Source organism: Panicum virgatum, chromosome 5K (genome assembly GCF_016808335.1).
Source record: "Panicum virgatum strain AP13 chromosome 5K, P.virgatum_v5, whole genome shotgun sequence".
In the NCBI taxonomy this organism is placed as follows: domain Eukaryota; kingdom Viridiplantae; phylum Streptophyta; class Magnoliopsida; order Poales; family Poaceae; genus Panicum; species Panicum virgatum.
In genome coordinates this window covers 568,023-585,405 of record NC_053140.1, presented here as the reverse complement: position 1 = coordinate 585,405, position 17,383 = coordinate 568,023, and the positions used below count along the sequence as shown (strand labels likewise).

Genomic DNA, 17,383 nt, shown 5'->3' with positions numbered 1-17,383 from the left:
TTCTATAGAATTATCTTGTACCATTGTCTGAACCAAACTTATCGGTGCATGCCCCGCATAATTTTCATGTACATTAACAAAGATCGGTTCATGTGGAGAACCAGATTCTTGTGAAGGAGAAGGCTACACACAATTTGTCATCTCATTGGTTCGGCTAAGGATTGCCGGTGTAGATGTTACTGGGCTGACCACCATCGCACCGGTCTGACCGGTCTGTTGGACCGGTCTGACCGGTCCAGCCGCATTCTGCTGTACCAGCTGTAATGGTGATGTTTGCCATGCAAAATAGTTCGTCGGCATGCCATATAGTGGTTCTTGAACAGATGCTGGCGTAGCCGATGAATTAGTAGTTTGAAAAGCACAATTATCATCTACGGATTTGTCTTTTTTCATGATATCTATTTGATCTTTTAAATCATTCATGGGCTTATATATATATCAGCAATTTTCTTATCCATAATAGATGATAATTGGCTAAACAAGTTGGAAGATGAAGTGCTTACATTGCTTATTACCTCGACTTGCTTATTCTTGAGCGTGAAGGAGGGCATCACGAAGTCTTGAACCCTCGTGACCTGGCCTTGCTGATTTTTCTTGAATCCCTTCAAGAATTGTGCTTTGAAGTGACCTCCAAGTACTCTTGGCGCTCCTCCTCGCTGAGTTCCTCGATAGATGTGGAGATGCGCCTTCGTCGAAGTCGGTGATGACGCCCATCTTCTTTGAGAACTAGATTAGATCGGTTTAAAAACCAGATTAATCTGTCCCCAGCGGAGTCGCCAAAAAGTGTGTTGACACTAATTTGCGCCAACACACTCGAATGCGCTAGAACGCGCATTGATCGTCGACACGATCTTCATCAACTGGCTCCCTGCGCACAGACCAGTCAGACTGGTTATGGTGACCGGTCAGACCGGTTCTACAGAGAACGCCGCGAAGACCTAAAACCTCGAGCTCGGGAGGGACCCCGTCGGAGCTCGTGGATCTAGGGTTGCTCTGAGGTCGGCAGGCCACCTCAGAACGCCATCGAACGCCGTGGAGACGAGCGAAGAACAACAGATGAGATTGGAAAAGTTAGGTTTTGGAGGTAAAGGGTAAAGGGTAAATGTGTGAATCGATTGGGATTCCCCTCAATCGGCCGTGATCCTTTATATTTATAGGGTGGAGTGGACTTATCCCGCAAGAAATCCTGTTTACAGATCTAAATCTATGAAAAACCCTAGTTGTACTCGGACTCTACCTGGACCGGTCAGACCGGTCGGTCCCTGCCGGACAGGCCACAGTGTCTCGACCGGTTAGACCGCTCGGTCATACGGGTCATACCGGTTGGTGTTAATTTTGGCTGTCAACACTTTCTTGTACACATAACTTGGTGAATGTTACTTAAACGTTATTTTTCACAATCTATTCAGGCAGACAGTGAAGTCCTTTATATTCTACCCTTTGATTTGCTCCACTTTTGGTAGTTCCATGCCACTGTGAGATAGAACACTGTCATCGTTTGATTTGCTCCTTGTTTCTTACAAATGATTTCCTTTTTTTTCTGTTTCTTGTCTTGTTATGGAACAACAGTTAGTACGTCAATTTTGTTCCCCAGATGCAGATACATTGATGCTTCAGGTAACTGATGAACAACCAATCCATCCGTCTGAGTTAATGAGGATTAGTAATGCAAATGGGTCTATATATGAGCATAGTGCAGGGACCTCAACAACTATTATGGTGGCTATAAATAAAAAAAGGCATTCTGATTAAACAAAGCATGGGGGACCAAGACATCGCCAAATACAAGGCAGGCAGGAAAGGAAAGGAAAGGAAAGCCTGCATATAATCCCCCCTGCAAACGACAAATCCGACAGCAGGACACCCATATAATCTCCACATTATTGTCATGGAGGTTTCTTAATACCCAAGTGGGCATGTTTCTTAAATCTTAATGCCCGGATTAACAGTGTATTTAAACATCCATTCAGATTTGAGAGCCAGTAGCGGCCAAGCAGGAGTCCCTAAAGCGCTGCTGACTGTAGACCTTGAATTGGCTGCTCTCTGTCTCATGGTTTGCCAACCATATTGAAAGCGATCGGGTGCTCTAGCCTAAGAAGGAGATAGGGTGAATTATGCACTATTAAAATCTTAACATATGGCTCCAACTAGTGTCGTGGTGCTGCAAACCACAGCCGGGTGGCGGAAGGCACCCGCCCTAGCCCAGAGGGTGTGTACTCGGGGGTTAGCTAGTCTTAGATCAATCTTCCTCAAGAGCACGATGAACACAGCAGGATTTAGAGTGGTTCGGGCCGCCGGAGCGTAATACCCTACATCCACTGTGTGTTGTATTGCCTTCCCACGAGAGTGAGAAGTTCGCTAGAGCTTGAGTCTGGATTGTGGAGATGATGTGTGAACCTCCTGTGTTCTAGCGGGCGTGCTCTCCCTTTTATATGTCCAAGGGGAGCTCGTACACTGAGCGGGGCCCCGACATGTGGACCCGGCGATGTATTATAAACTACACTTTGGCCTTCAATGGCTCAGATCCGGAGATCTTGTCGTCGGCTTCTGTGCGTAGCTTCTGACCAGGGATGGTCTTGAGTTGTCCTGTCAGAGTAGAGTCTAGCCTTTGCAGTCGCGCGTCGAGGTCACGATGAAACGCCGAACTACTGACTCAGTCTACTGTAGCAGCGTGCACTGTTGCTTCAGTCAGTAGCTGGTCATCATGACTCGTCGCTCATGCGCGCAGCGCTGAGTCTTTAATGCTTGTCTCGGTATCTGGCGATCCACAGTGTGGACTGACAAAAGCTGCCCCGTGCCCAGAGGCAGCAGATCCCGCCTCAACCACTCGCACTTAATGCGGGTGGGTGAGGGAGCTTCCAGCGGAAGGCTGGCGCCCGCGCCCGCGTCTGCGTGACACGTGGCGGCTCCGGACCCCACCCGAGCAGCTTGCTGAGCCGAGAGCTCACGGGGGTCCGGGTAGGCACGTGGAGGTCCCGGACCCGCCTGCGGGGGTCCGGATGGCACGTGGAGGTCCCGGACCCGCCTGCGGGGGTCCGGGTCCGCGGCCACAGGTGCTGAGCATTTCCACCTCTGGGACACGTGGTGACACCGGACCCGTCCCCAAACGGGAAGCGGGTCCGGCACCGTTGGTCCGGTGAGATGGAGTCGGAACCCAGGAGTCCGGCTGCTCAGCTCCTTAGGGCGTAGTTACGGATAACTACGCGAGTCTTGGCACAGTAGGAGTGGGTACCCCAGTTGTAGGGTACCGACAGTGGCCCCCGGGCCCGCCTCGGGAGAGGCAACGAACCCGCAGGTGGGGCCACTACTGTGAGCAACTTGGCTGCTTCTGGCACCCAGCGGTGCGCGCCGCAAGGGTCTTGCCCTGTATCGTCCATCCCTTGGGTCACCTGCTGCATCATCACGTTTGGACCTGCACATGACTCAAGGTAGATGCTTAGTAGCGTGCCCACGGGTCCCAAATCCTGTTGGCTGTAATCCTTTGAGATGGATAGCTAGGTTCAGTGAACGAAGCTCAAGGGGCCGGCCTTTAGGTTAAGAGAAAGTCCGGACCTCCAGGTTCCCAGTCCTAGGTACTACGGCACTCATTCACAGGAGGTGGTGCGTGCAGGCTTAGGGTACGGAACCAGGCTAAGCGGCTACACGGCTCCGGACCTCCCCGGAGAATGAGTGCGCTTCCCTGAACCTGCAGGTTCCCAGGGGTCCGAACCCCTCTCTTCCATGAGGGGTCTCGAGCTAAGTCACTAACTAGCCAACTCAATTCGGACCACAATCACCGCACAAGAGTAAGAAGCCACGTGGGGGTTAGCGCAAACAGAATGCGTAGATCGAAATTGGAATGTAACATCCTTAGAGGCGAACTGAGAATAAACTTTTCCTTTATAACTAGATGTACATGAGATGTGCGATGTAAGCCAGAACACGGGTTTATGAGGCCGGAGCTGTCCGGACCTCCGGGCCCCCAGTCTTAGGTACTACGGTACTCACCCTAGGGAGGTAGAGCATGCAGGCTTAGGGTACGGAACCAGGCTAAGCGGCTACACGGCTCCGGACCTCCCCGGAGGGTGAATACGCTTCCCTGAACCTGGTTCGCAGAGGTCCGGACCCCTCCACGGGGGAGGCTCACCGGACTGGACCACACGGAAGTACTACATAGTTACAAAGGAAAAGATTTTATTCCCTGCTGGGCCTCTAAGAGTAGGACTTACAGAGATGTAGAGTCGGGGGTACGACCGGAGTCGGCTTTCCGCCGGAGAGAGCCACTAGAGCCGGCTTTCCGCCGGAGCGGGCTTGGTGCGACCGGAGTCGGCTTTCCGCCGGAGCGGCTTGGTGCGACCGGAGTCGGCTTTCCGCCGGAGCGGGCTTGGTGCGACCGGAGTCGGCAGTCCGCCGGAGCGGGCTTGGTGCGACTGGAGTCGGCTTTCCGCCGGAGCGGGCTTCCTCTCATGAGTGAGGTATGCTGTGAGCTGGGATTTGTCGCTCCGCCGCTCGCAGCTTGTGAGGGGGCCCTTGACGGGTGCCCTGACTCTTGCCGGCGGGCGGCGCGCGCCGCCGCCAACGGTGGCTGCTCCACAGGCACAGTTGCCCCTGGAGCAGGAACGCGAGAGGCATGTGGCGTGGAGGACGCCACCCCCTCCGTCATCTCCACGTCGTCCACGCGAACCATGGGGACGAAGAAGATGATGAAATGCGACCAGCTAGCGCCCCTACCTGGCGCGCCAAATGTCGTGGTGCTGCAAACCACAGCCGGGTGGCGGAAGGCACCCGCCCTAGCCCAGAGGGTGTGTACTCGGGGGTTAGCTAGTCTTAGATCAATCTTCCTCAAGAGCACGATGAACACAGCAGGATTTAGAGTGGTTCGGGCCGCCGGAGCGTAATACCCTACATCCACTGTGTGTTGTATTGCCTTCCCACGAGAGTGAGAAGTTCGCTAGAGCTTGAGTCTGGATTGTGGAGATGATGTGTGAACCTCCTGTGTTCTAGCGGGCGTGCTCTCCCTTTTATATGTCCAAGGGGAGCACGTACACTGAGCGGGGCCCCGACATGTGGACCCGGCGATGTATTATAAACTACACTTTGGCCTTCAATGGCTCAGATCCGGAGATCTTGTCGTCGGCTTCTGTGCGTAGCTTCTGACCAGGGATGGTCTTGAGTTGTCCTGTCAGAGTAGAGTCTAGCCTTTGCAGTCGCGCGTCGAGGTCACGATGAAACGCCGAACTACTGACTCAGTCTACTGTAGCAGCGTGCACTGTTGCTTCAGTCAGTAGCTGGTCATCATGACTCGTCGCTCATGCGCGCAGCGCTGAGTCTTTAATGCTTGTCTCGGTATCTGGCGATCCACAGTGTGGACTGACAAAAGCTGCCCCGTGCCCAGAGGCAGCAGATCCCGCCTCAACCACTCGCACTTAATGCGGGTGGGTGAGGGAGCTTCCAGCGGAAGGCTGGCGCCCGCGCCCGCGTCTGCGTGACACGTGGCGGCTCCGGACCCCACCCGAGCAGCTTGCTGAGCCGAGAGCTCACGGGGGTCCGGGTAGGCACGTGGAGGTCCCGGACCCGCCTGCGGGGGTCCGGATGGCACGTGGAGGTCCCGGACCCGCCTGCGGGGGTCCGGGTCCGCGGCCACAGGTGCTGAGCATTTCCACCTCTGGGACACGTGGTGACACCGGACCCGTCCCCAAACGGGAAGCGGGTCCGGCACCGTTGGTCCGGTGAGATGGAGTCGGAACCCAGGAGTCCGGCTGCTCAGCTCCTTAGGGCGTAGTTACGGATAACTACGCGAGTCTTGGCACAGTAGGAGTGGGTACCCCAGTTGTAGGGTACCGACAACTAGTTTGCACAAAACTTAAACTAAAAATAAGCTATCTAGATGTGCAACTACGGTTCACCTTAGTGTGTAACCCTCATCCCAAAAGAGTTTTGCAACCTATAGCCAATCCTAGCAAGATACTACACTAAGAATGTAAAGGCACACAAGTTGCAAAATGAAATGCGGAAGCTTAAAGAGAGTGATGAGAGGAAGCGAACTCTTGACACGAGAATTTATCCCGTGGTTCGGATTGCCACAAAGGCGCCCCTACGTCCACGTTGTTGAAGCACTCACGAAGAGTATCGCTTCCCAGCAATCAAGTCTCTTCCGTGAACACAATCACAGTCATCTTGATCCCGATCTTCACTAAGGGAGATTGCCTACGAAGGAGGGGTCTCCGTCCCCCGCAAAATATTGTCGACGCCGCTCCACACCAAACCGGAGGGTCGTTGACTTGCCGGCGAGCCACCAATTGCTCCAAGGGGCCGGCGCACCGTAATACAAGTGTGGTTCATACTAGAACTAGCCACAAGGATCTCAACCTTGCTTGTTCACTCACTCAAGAGCTAATCTAGCACTCACACTTTACAAAGCTAGTGCTAAAACCTAAAGATATGATCAATGAGCTCTTGTATGGCTTGGAGGTGTTCTTGGGTGTGTGTATGACTTCTAGCAACTCCAGCAAACTTCAAATGGCCGGGGGAGCTCATATATATAGGCCTCCAAGTCGAACTAGCCGTTTGTAGCCGTTAGCAGTTTTTCTGCGTGGGCATCGGAACTTCCGGTGCTTTTGCATCAGTTCTTCCGGTCACTCACAAGCTGAAACTAGCCGTTGGCTTCTATGACGCTTCTGCAGCTGAGTTGGCACCCATCGGTTGAACCAATGCTATGGTGTCAGTTCAACCGGTGACTCTTGATCTTCTTGTAGCCGTTGCCCTTGCTGACGTCATTGAACCGACGCCTTCCTCCGACGCACCACCGGTTCAACCGGTGCTGAAGGCTTGGCTGCTGCACGCTTGACAACGTCTCTGGAACATAGTACGTTGAATGCACCGATGCCTCTTTTGACACCGTCGGTTCATCCGGTGCTTCGCTTTTTTCTTCACTTGATCACCAGAGGCGCACAGGCTTGTGCCAAAGCCAGGGCGTCGGATCTTCCGACAACCATCTAATGCACCGATGCTATAGGCATCGGTTCTTCCGGTGCTACTGATTTCAGTAGAACTCGTCCAATTCAGCGTTTCTTTGAGTTCTTTCTTCGTGTTTTATTTTGCATGGTCTTTTTTACTTCATCCTTGGGATCTAGAAATGTTCACTTAACAAAACCATTAGTCCCATTGATTGCGTTATCATTCGATCACTAAAATCACTCGAAATGACATGAATGGTGCCATCTTCGTTACACATATGATTGGGTTAGGCACACCTCATGGTGATGCAAATTCCACGCAAATGTCTTCAGTTTTTAGTATATTCCTCGTGATACTCTCCATGTGAGGGACAAAGATCCTCCCTTTGGGCATCTCGGACAGATACTTCCTATGAAATGATAGATCACTTTCATATGTTTGTTTTATTAGCAAGCATCTTAAATACCTGATTTTTTTCTTCTTCTTTTGCAGTGTAGAGCTGAAATATTTTCCTTCATTCATCGTCTTCCAGCTCAAAACTTGTGTCCACCGTGTTTCTTTAAAAAAAAAAAACTTGTGTCCACCGCAAAAATGTTTCATAATTTTGAGCTTCTGAAACAGGCCTACACGTCCAGCTATTGGGTTTATGCATGGGACGTTGGTCAGTGACGAAAATTTTGCTGAAATACTAGGAACACATTCAATTTTAATCATATTTGTCCATCTGAAAGCGAGCTTTCTTCTAGGTGCACTGCAGACGAAGATTCTTTTCTCCCCCTTTTGATTGGAACAGAGGAAGATTCTTCAGTTCTTGAAAAATCAAATAGGAACTGCAAAGGAAGTTGCAGATGGGGATTTTTCTTTCCCTTGCAGGGGAAGTTTTGAGAAACCAATTTCAAAAGGAAGGAGAGATAACTGAACACCATTATCTATCATGTATAGATTGGAAGTTGTGGAATGGGCAGGTATAAGTTGAAGCTGCATGAGTAATAAGAAGCTTAGGCCCTCTCTGGGAGGGCTCCAGCTCCGGCTCCAAAACCGGCTCCAGCTGGAGCCCTCCCAAACAGGAGTTTTTGGGGGCGGCTTCAAGGTTGGAGCCCCTGAAATCACGCTCACTGGAGCGGATTGGGGGAGGCGGAGCCAGGAAATGGTGGCTCCGTCCGGCTCCACGCTGCTCTCCACGCTCTTTCCCAGCCCTGCCCCCGGGCGCGGACGGAACGACCTCGCGGCGGGAGGCTGGGCGGCGGCGGCGGCGGGCCCCGAGGCGCGGCGAGCCATGGCGGAGGGACAGCGGGTCTCAAGGCGCGGCGAGCGGGAGGCTGGTGGCGGCGGGACCTGAGGCGCGACGAGCCATGGCGGAGAGGCGGCAGGCCTCGAGGCGCGGCGAGCGGGAGGCTGGCAGCGGCGGTCCCCGAGGCACGGCGAGCAGGGGGCCGGCGGCGGCGAGCCCCGACACGCCGCGGGTGGGAGGTCGACGGCGGCTGGGCGGGAGGATCGGGACGGGGAGAGAGGCCGGCGAAGGATGCGGGAGAAGGGAGAAAGGATAAGGAGAGAAGGGAAGAAAAAAATAAATAAAAAGAATGAAAAATAAAAAAAGGGCATGGTGGTCATTTCATATATTCTCTGCATTTAAACAGCTAGATGAAGTCGTTTTGCAAACGTTTTTTCAAACCGGCTCCAGCTTCATCAAAGAAGCCGCTCCATCAGAGGAGCCAGAGCCGGAGCTGTTTTGGGAGGAGCCGAAACTCTGCCAAACAGGCCCTTACTACTAGTGATTGAGCACTAAGTAATAAGTTGAGTTGCCTTCCCTTGAGGCCAAAGCAAGTAGGGTTGTTGGATACCGTTACTTGCTTGGCCCAACGCTGCCGTTTGGTTTGGTTTCCAACTCTTTTAAAGGCAGGTGTTCTCCATTTCTTGATGGTGTATGTATGTCCTAGTTACATTAAAGCTAAGGGTCATTAACTTATAATATGTCAATCAAAAGTACGCTACATTATATATGTGCATGCACTTGTCCAACTGGAGACTCTAGCTAGCTCTGTTACGTCGTACTACTGACAATAAGTTTCTGAAGATTTTAGGAGCTGCAGCAGGTAACATCAGATATAGATGTGCGAAACCTCGCTCAAACCAGAAATGAAAGGGAAGCAGGTCGTCGTGCACTTGACAAAAAATCGTTGTGTGTTGTCACTCGTGACGGATGGAGGTGAGGAGACATGGGTGAGCTTAATCCTAGGAAAGGCTTGTGGGTGTAACGTCCCGCCTTCTGGAGACCGAATATGTTTATATCTGGCTGCTTTCTAGAACATAGACTGCCCTGACAGACCAACACCAATTTTTTTTGCACACTTTGTCCTCACTCGTGCGCACCCGAGAATAACTTTCTGGTCGGTCACCCATCCCCAAATTTTTTCGGGCTAAGCACGCTTAACCTCGGAGTTCTTTGGAGATCGACTTCCGGAAAAAAATTGCGATTTGTTGATATAAATATTCTATTAATCCTATTAAGCCCTGGGGTGTGGTGTCTCAGTGCTTCCCATGCATTCTCATCCCCTCATGCCGATATGCCATTGCCAATGTGCATCGTCATCTTTCCTTGTTGCATTGGTCAGGATCTTCTGCGAGCGATCCCTCTGCCACAAACACTTGCGTATGTTAGCAAGAAAGCGTAGCGTTCTTCACACACACACACATTCTGTATCAGATCAGCCTGCAAGCTGAGTTAGCAACATGTACAATCTGTGTCAGATCAGCTAGCATCGGCTACATCTATAGAGCCTAGAGGTTGGTTTCGGCTCCCACATGGAGGCGTGCGCCCGGTAACATATTTTAATCTTTTGCACTTTAATTTGCATCCAACGGCGCGGCACAAATTAAACTAATCATCCATCCATTCGTCGTAGCCCTTCACACCACACCTAGAGCTAACCATTTTTGATACCGGCATTGATAGAGAAAGAGGCCGAGATGCCAAGCAAGGGTTAACAATGAAAAGTTCTAACACTATAGCACAATCTTAGCACTACGTATATACAGCTAGCTCCAACAAGTACTACTAACCCATGCAAATTAAATTAATTAAAAGGCTAGCTAGCTAGCATAAACTAAGCTAAGTGTGCATGCTCTTGATTGATTCCAAAACAGTAATTAATTCATTCTACTTGGTAGGCATGCAGCAGGGCACTTTTACAGGCTTGCAAACCATGGATCATCATGGATGGATGCAATGCAATGCAATGACTCTACATACGCACGAATCCAATCGAATATTCCCCACCCAAACACAAAAAGATCAAGATATCCCAGATATATATAAAAGGTCATGAATTCGATCATTATTTGACTAAAGTACGAGGAGTCTATGGATATATAGATGATTGAGTTTATTTGTTGATGTTATAGCTACGGATATATATTGCAAATTTGCAATATATATGCGATCACGATCAGAATGTCGATATATCCGGTTTTATTTGATCCAGCTGTGCGTGTGAGCGCAGATCGATATATATGATCTTTCCAATAAATTAAAGTTTATTTTTTATTTTAAATATATAATACTATATGGAGAATGCTCGATCAATACATGGAAAGTATGCTCATCAAGGCGTGTCCTCGATCTTACAATTATTAATTAATTGGTAGGGCTGATCGATCAGGCTATTATTAGGACATATATAGTAGTAGATCATTTTGAGTATTATATTATTCGTGGACTTATCTAGGTTTAATTATCTTGGTGGGACAATGCAGTGTAGATAGCATGGAAGTTAATTAATTATACCTATATCTTATACTTATTATCTGACAATAATAAGATCGATAATTATATTTGGGGCAAATAAAAAGAACCGCATGCATGCATCTGGTAGCTATATATAGTGATGATGCATGATGAATGTGCATTCAAAACAAGTTGCTTCAATTCTTGTGGTTGATCAGGGCTTTGCCGTGTTCATTTCAGATGGTGAGAGTAGCAAAGGTGCCGTTGCCTGCCAAACGGAGATTCCAGATTCCTGCCGTGTTCTAAAAAAAAACTAGCTTGTATGCCGATCGATGATCACAAGATCGATCGCATTGTTTATTATATTGCTGATTTAGTGGTACCACGCTTTCTCAAAATTAGGCTAATTAAATTATTCCATCTTAGAGCAGTTAGTTGCATTATTATATTGGTAGCAGCGGAGCACTAGCACGTTAATATATAGCAGTTGCATGTAACAATCGTCTCAGGTAAACACCATATCGAATCGGTGTTTCGTTCACCGGCTAGTGATGATTTTTTCGATGCGTTTCTCTGTGGCTCGATGGCTAACACTCAAAGGCAAGAGATTTAGACTGGTTTGGGTCTAGTATGTGGTAGTGTGCTTCATGTTCTTGCGTTCGGGTTATGGGTGCTTACAACAAGATGCATGCAAAAGCGAGTGAGATCATGTTTGTGTGTTCCGCGCATGATCGAAGAGCCGGGTTACAATGTGAGAAGAAGGGGTGCCTCATCCTCCGGGTTGACACCCCGGCGGGGAGGTTGGGACCTCTACATGTCCTAAGCTAGGGTCCACCGATCAGTTGCGCTCCTTCGAATCCCCGAGCTATCCATTCTAAATGATTAGTTGTTTTGGTTTTGCGTATATATAGTTTTTTGGAAATGCTATAGACATATTATTATTATATCTATGAACGGAGGGAGGACGTTACGTGTATATAGACGTAATTAATGAATGGAATTAGTGTTATGTATGGGTCATCCGATTCCGATCCATCACAAGAGTTGCATGCATATCTGCATGGTGGTGGAACGGAACGGAGTGGAGTGGAGTGTGTAGGCACGCGTTGGATATAAATATTGATGGATGGATCGAATATAATGGAAACACCATGCAAATTAAATGGCGTGCCCCTCCTTTTGCAGAAAATGATAACGTTAACTCGATTATTCCAAAACCTTACCTTTTAGCCGTCATTCAACAGACCTAGCTACTTTCTCTCACTAGCTCTCGACTCTCTAAATAAAGGCAAAAAAAAACAACAAACGGTAAGTGCGTTTCCTAGACATATATATATATAGGTCGACCAAAAGTGGGCCGGGGCTTCACTTTGCAAATTCATCCTCAACGTTTTGGCCTTTCAAAGGGACAAGCTCTTTGTCGCATTGTGAGCCTTTATATATACACGCACGCTACTTTTGGTCCTATGAACATATAGTACAAAAAAATGAAAGATTGTTGATATACAACCGTTACAAATATAGTCAGTATCGATCGGTTACGCAAAATTACCTACGACAATGGAAAAGTGTTTCCGACCTCGTATACATTAAATGTGCTTGCATATATATACCACATGTTCACCTTTGTCCGTATATATGACCCTTGGAAATGCTCAATGGGGCGGGGTATGGTATGATATGGTATGGTAGGACCGCCCTACCTAGTAATAACGCCGAACCTTTCTACCTTTTTCTTGGCTGCAAATTAATCATGTACCATTTTTTATCTCTTTTTTTGTGACTTCATTTTTTATCTCTATAGTAATCAATTGCTTATGTTTTGATGGGCATGTATTTAGTTCTTACTCTCAAAGGTCACAATGATTTTAGAGTGCCAGATCGAAATGGGTGGAGATGGATTCAAACCCCTTGGTATACAAATACAAGAGCACAAAAAGTAAATTGCCATTTTAATTCTATCATTCTTGTTAATGCCAATAAAATAAAAAAACATACGTATTTTTTTCTTTCCAAAATTCAATACTAGACACATATATAACTTTTGCTCCGTATTTTACGCCACAAATAGAAAATGTCCTTATTTATTATTAATCCAACGTGATTTGAAAATAAAGTTCAACTAAATATATCTGACCCCCCTTCAATAACTAATATTGATATATAAGTTCAATGCGGATGAATGTATAAGCAATTTTTTTTTTAAAAAAATCCCTAGACATAGTCACCTAGATCATACCAAGGAAAAAATATCTTTTTTTTACCACTTTTGATTTTTATTCCTGCTAATAGAAATCGTGTATGTGGATTGAACGGCTTGGTTTTCATGGCAGAATCTTACACATTCATGGCTACTCGTATACGAAGTTCCTAAGAAAAAAAATTACAGATAGTAGAGGTGGCTCCATGCAAAAAGAGATGAGAGGGGAGAAACGAGAAAGGCGAGGGGTGTTAAAGCCATAAAGCGCACTTCGCTTGTAACGCCGCCGTTGAGCTTCCGCCGCGGCCGCTATTCTTCGTGACCTGAGCTGAGCCTGAGCAGCTCCACCTCCTCCTTGGCCCTGTTGTCCCTTCCCCTCCCCCAATCTCTCTCTCTCTCCTCTCCTCTCCCTAACAAGTCCCACCGCGCCTTTCTTTAATGGGGTGAGCCTAACAAACACTCCGAGCGCCGCGACGCACACCACCTCCACCGCCACCGGTGTGGTGACCACCACACACACACTGCTTCTCTTCCTTCCTTCGTCGCTCCCCCTGCTCTGCTCTGCTTCTCCTCCCCGGGACCGGGACCGGGAGCCATGGCGCAAGGTGAGTCGCGAGTCAGTCTGTGTGGCCCCTCCCCTCCCCTCCCCGGCCTTGGCAGGCCAGAATTAACCAAGTCAGCTAGCTTGTTGGCAGGACGGGAGCCTGAGCTGTTCGCCGAGCTTTGGCGCGCCTGCGCTGGGCCGCTGGTGGAGCTGCCCCAGACGGGCGAGCGGGTCTTCTACTTCCTGCAGGGCCACCTGGAGCAGCTGCAGGAGGCCACCGACCCGGCGCTGCTGGCCGAGCAGATCAAGATGTTCCAGGTGCCCAACAAGATCCTCTGCAAGGTCGTCAACGTCGAGCTCAAGGTAATCCCATTCATTCACATCCATCTTTTGCCTTTCAATTCTGTCTACTATACTATTAATTAAGGAATTCCCTCTCTGTCTCGTCTCTATTGTGCTTGTGCAGGCCGAGACGGAAACGGACGAGATGTTCGCCCAGATCACTCTGCAGCCCGACCCGGATGTGAGTCTAACACACACCGGACTGGACTGGACCACCGCGATTCTTGTTTTTTTGTTGTTGCTCTCTCCCCTCCCGTGAGCATGTCCTTTATTTGCGGAGCTGTCCCTAAGTCTGAATTCTGAATCTTTCAAAAAAAAAGTCTGAATTCTGCAAATCTTACTCATTTGAATTCCCTGAATTTTGAGTTCTTCTTCTCTTTGCAAGTATATAACACTTTCCTGGTTTTGTAGGCAAAGCAATTCACACGCTCATTTTTTGGGACACTGTACTGTACTATGTGGATTTCTCTGAAAAAAAAAGTGTAATTACCTGTGTTTTGCAGCAAGTGAATCTGCCCACATTACCTGACCCGCCCCTGCCGGAGACACCGAGGCCAGTGGTGCACTCTTTCTGCAAGATTCTCACACCATCCGACACCAGCACCCATGGCGGCTTCTCTGTTCTCCGACGGCACGCAAACGAATGCCTCCCACCACTGGTGCGCACAATTCACATGTCTTGGGTACAGCGTATGGTACGGTAGCGGATAATTCATTGAGATTGCTTGTTGTTAAACACAAACAGGATATGTCGATGCCGACCCCCACCCAAGAGCTCATCACCAAGGACTTGCATGGATCTGAATGGAGGTTCAAGCACATCTACAGGGGTATGCACTGTCTGAGCATCCACTGAATTGTCTTTAATAATTTGGCCAAATTATGTTCTCGTGCTTAATTTGGCTACAGATCAGGAGAAAAATTGTACCTTTATGCAACTTCTGGTGCTTAATTCTGCAATTCTTGCTTCTCTAGGCCAACCCCGTCGGCACCTTCTGACTACCGGATGGAGCACGTTTGTCACATCAAAGAAGCTGATTGCTGGTGATGCGTTTGTCTACCTCAGGTTAGATCTCAACTGAACGAACAGCTTGTGCAGATGATTTAGTCAAAAAGAAAACTTACTGTGTGCACATGTTCATCAAGTAAATGTACATCCTCCAAGAGACTATCTTTTGTTTTTGTAGGAGCGAGACAGGAGAGCAGCGTGTTGGAGTAAGACGCCTTGTGCAGAAGCAGAGCACGATGCCAGCATCGGTTATATCCAGCCAAAGCATGCATCTTGGGGTCCTTGCAAGTGCATCACACGCTATTAAGACTAATTCCATTTTCCTGGTGTATTATAGACCAAGGTTGGACACTCCCTACCATCGATTTTCATACAACTGCTTTCTCTCTGCTAATCATTTATTTGTTTGCTTAGGTTAAGCCAAAGCCAATACATCGTCAGTCTGAACAAGTACCTTGAAGCTAGTAAAATTGGATTTAAAGTGGGCGTGAGGTTTAAGATGAGTTTTGAAGGGGAAGATATCCCTGTGAAGAAGTAACGATTTATCCTGTCATCTCTATGCTTCTCTTTTATTAGTTTCTTTCTCGTGCGTTGCCAACTTGTTGTCCTCTCAAATTGACATGACCGATCTATCTCCAACTGTAGGTTTTCTGGAACTGTAGTTGATAAAGGAGATCTTTCTCCACAATGGCAAGGTTCTCAATGGAAGACGTTGAAGGTAAGATCTGTTATCTGTAGGTTTTGCTCTTGTTATCTGCCTTCTGGTTCGTTGAGAAAAAAAAAACAGCACGCCTTCATTTCCCTAGAAAAGGTGCTTGAATACCTTGTTGATTTTCTTGGTTTAGGTCCAATGGGATGAAGCCACAAATTTCAATGGCCCTGATAGGGTTTCCTCTTGGGAAATCGAACAATTCGATGCCTCTGCACCTACCATAAACATACCTGTGCAACCATCAATGAAAAACAAAAGGCCTAGGGAGACAGCTGAAGGCCTGGATATTCAGGCAATGGGTATGACATTGAAAATTTCACGTTGCTTGTCTTCAAAAAATAACTGGAATTTTGGTTCTGATCTTATAATTTTGCAGAACCTACTCAAGAATTTTGGCTCTCTGGAATATCTGAACAGCATGAGAAGACAGGCATTGGCTCCAGTGAGCCCAATTGTATCTCTGGACATCAAGTCGTTTGGACTAGTGAACGCGCAGGATATAGTGCCATGAGTAGTTCAGTATGTCAGAGTTCTGTAGTACTTGGGAATTGGTTCAAGGACTATAATTCCTCAAGCAAGGGGGGCTCCCCTTCCTTGTCAGAGATTTCTCAGAAGCTGTTTCAGGTTACCAGCAATGACGCAAGGGTTCCTCCTTGGCCGGGGCTTTCTGCATATCAAGCCGAGGAACCCTCTTCCAAGTTGTCTTGTAACACTGCTCTGTGCAGCTACCAGACGGAGGAGGTTGCTCCAAATTTGTCCAATGCTATCGAAGAAAAGAAGGAACCCTGCATGTTCCGTCTGTTTGGTGTCAACTTGATTAACCATACCAAGATTAGTGCTACCACTGACAAGATGACCATGGGAGTAGGGGAGGTATCGACCCAAGCTGCTGGTTCTTTTGAAGACTCTGGTCAGTTATCAGCACTTTCAAAAGTCATAAAAGATCATACACAGGTCCTGAATGAAAGCCCCCGAGAAATTCAAAGCCATCAGAGTTGCACTGGGAGGACTCGAATTAAGGTACAAGTTTTGTTTGTTCTCTTCTCTGTCCCCCTTGAGTGCTTCTTAATATGTACTGTAACCTTAAGTGGATACTTGATCTTTGCTAGGTTCAAATGCATGGAAATGCTGTGGGCAGAGCTGTAGATTTGGCGAACCTGGATGGGTATCCACAGTTGATTGGTGAGCTTGAAGAGATGTTCGAGATAAAAGACCTGAGTTTGAAAGAGAAATGGAAGGTGGCTTTCAGTAATGATGATGGTGATACAATGGAAGTCGGCGATGTTCCTTGGCTGTAAGCTGCCTTGTGCTTATCCCCCAAAAAGATTAAATAGGAGGTTAATGGGTTGTTACTGACATACGCATTATATAACTCGTGCAGTGAGTTCTGCCTGAAGGTGAGGAAGATTGTGATCCATTCCACTGAAGATGAGAGAGATATGGATCCTTGCCCGGAGCAGGATGTGAAGACCGGTTTTTAGAAGGGGGACAGGGATGGAAGGTGGATTTTTGGAGCCTTTCACGGTTGATGATGAAGCATCGTTGTTTGTCTGGGGCGGAAGATGGTTGTAGCTGAAACATGATAGCTAGCTTGTCTTGATGACGCAACAGATTGGTTGCCTGGTGTCAGTTCTTTCTTCGCAAGCATTTTGAGGAAGAATTGATGTAACATAGGTTTGCAGAAAAGAAAAGGAAAAAGGTTTGATAATGTGTCTTTAGTTTGGTTTAAAGAAGATGACAATCAATTAATGTGTGCCTAGTAGTCTACCTAAAAAGCATAGTGGAAGCCTTTATCGGCGTTAAGGAATAATGAAGATGGGTGTAAAAGACAGACCAAGATCTATGGGAATGTAAGTTTTGTAAATATATCAGTAGGTATGTCAATATATGGGAGGTGGTATTGGTTAGCATACTAA

At 48.0% G+C, this 17,383-nt stretch overlaps 1 protein-coding gene across 1 annotated transcript; it reads left to right on the top strand.

The window, feature by feature from the left end:
* Window positions 1–13,126: 13,126 nt before the first annotated feature.
* LOC120705459 (auxin response factor 1-like) lies at window positions 13,127–17,383 on the top strand. The gene is made up of 13 exons (XM_039989778.1): window positions 13,127–13,465; window positions 13,556–13,767; window positions 13,871–13,927; window positions 14,250–14,405; window positions 14,492–14,576; window positions 14,722–14,812; window positions 14,934–15,098; window positions 15,170–15,289; window positions 15,401–15,473; window positions 15,601–15,766; window positions 15,844–16,487; window positions 16,577–16,761; window positions 16,849–17,383. The coding sequence occupies exons 1-13, from the start codon at window positions 13,456–13,458 to the stop codon at window positions 16,946–16,948; spliced, it is 2,064 nt and encodes a 687-aa protein (XP_039845712.1). The 5' UTR covers window positions 13,127–13,455; the 3' UTR covers window positions 16,949–17,383.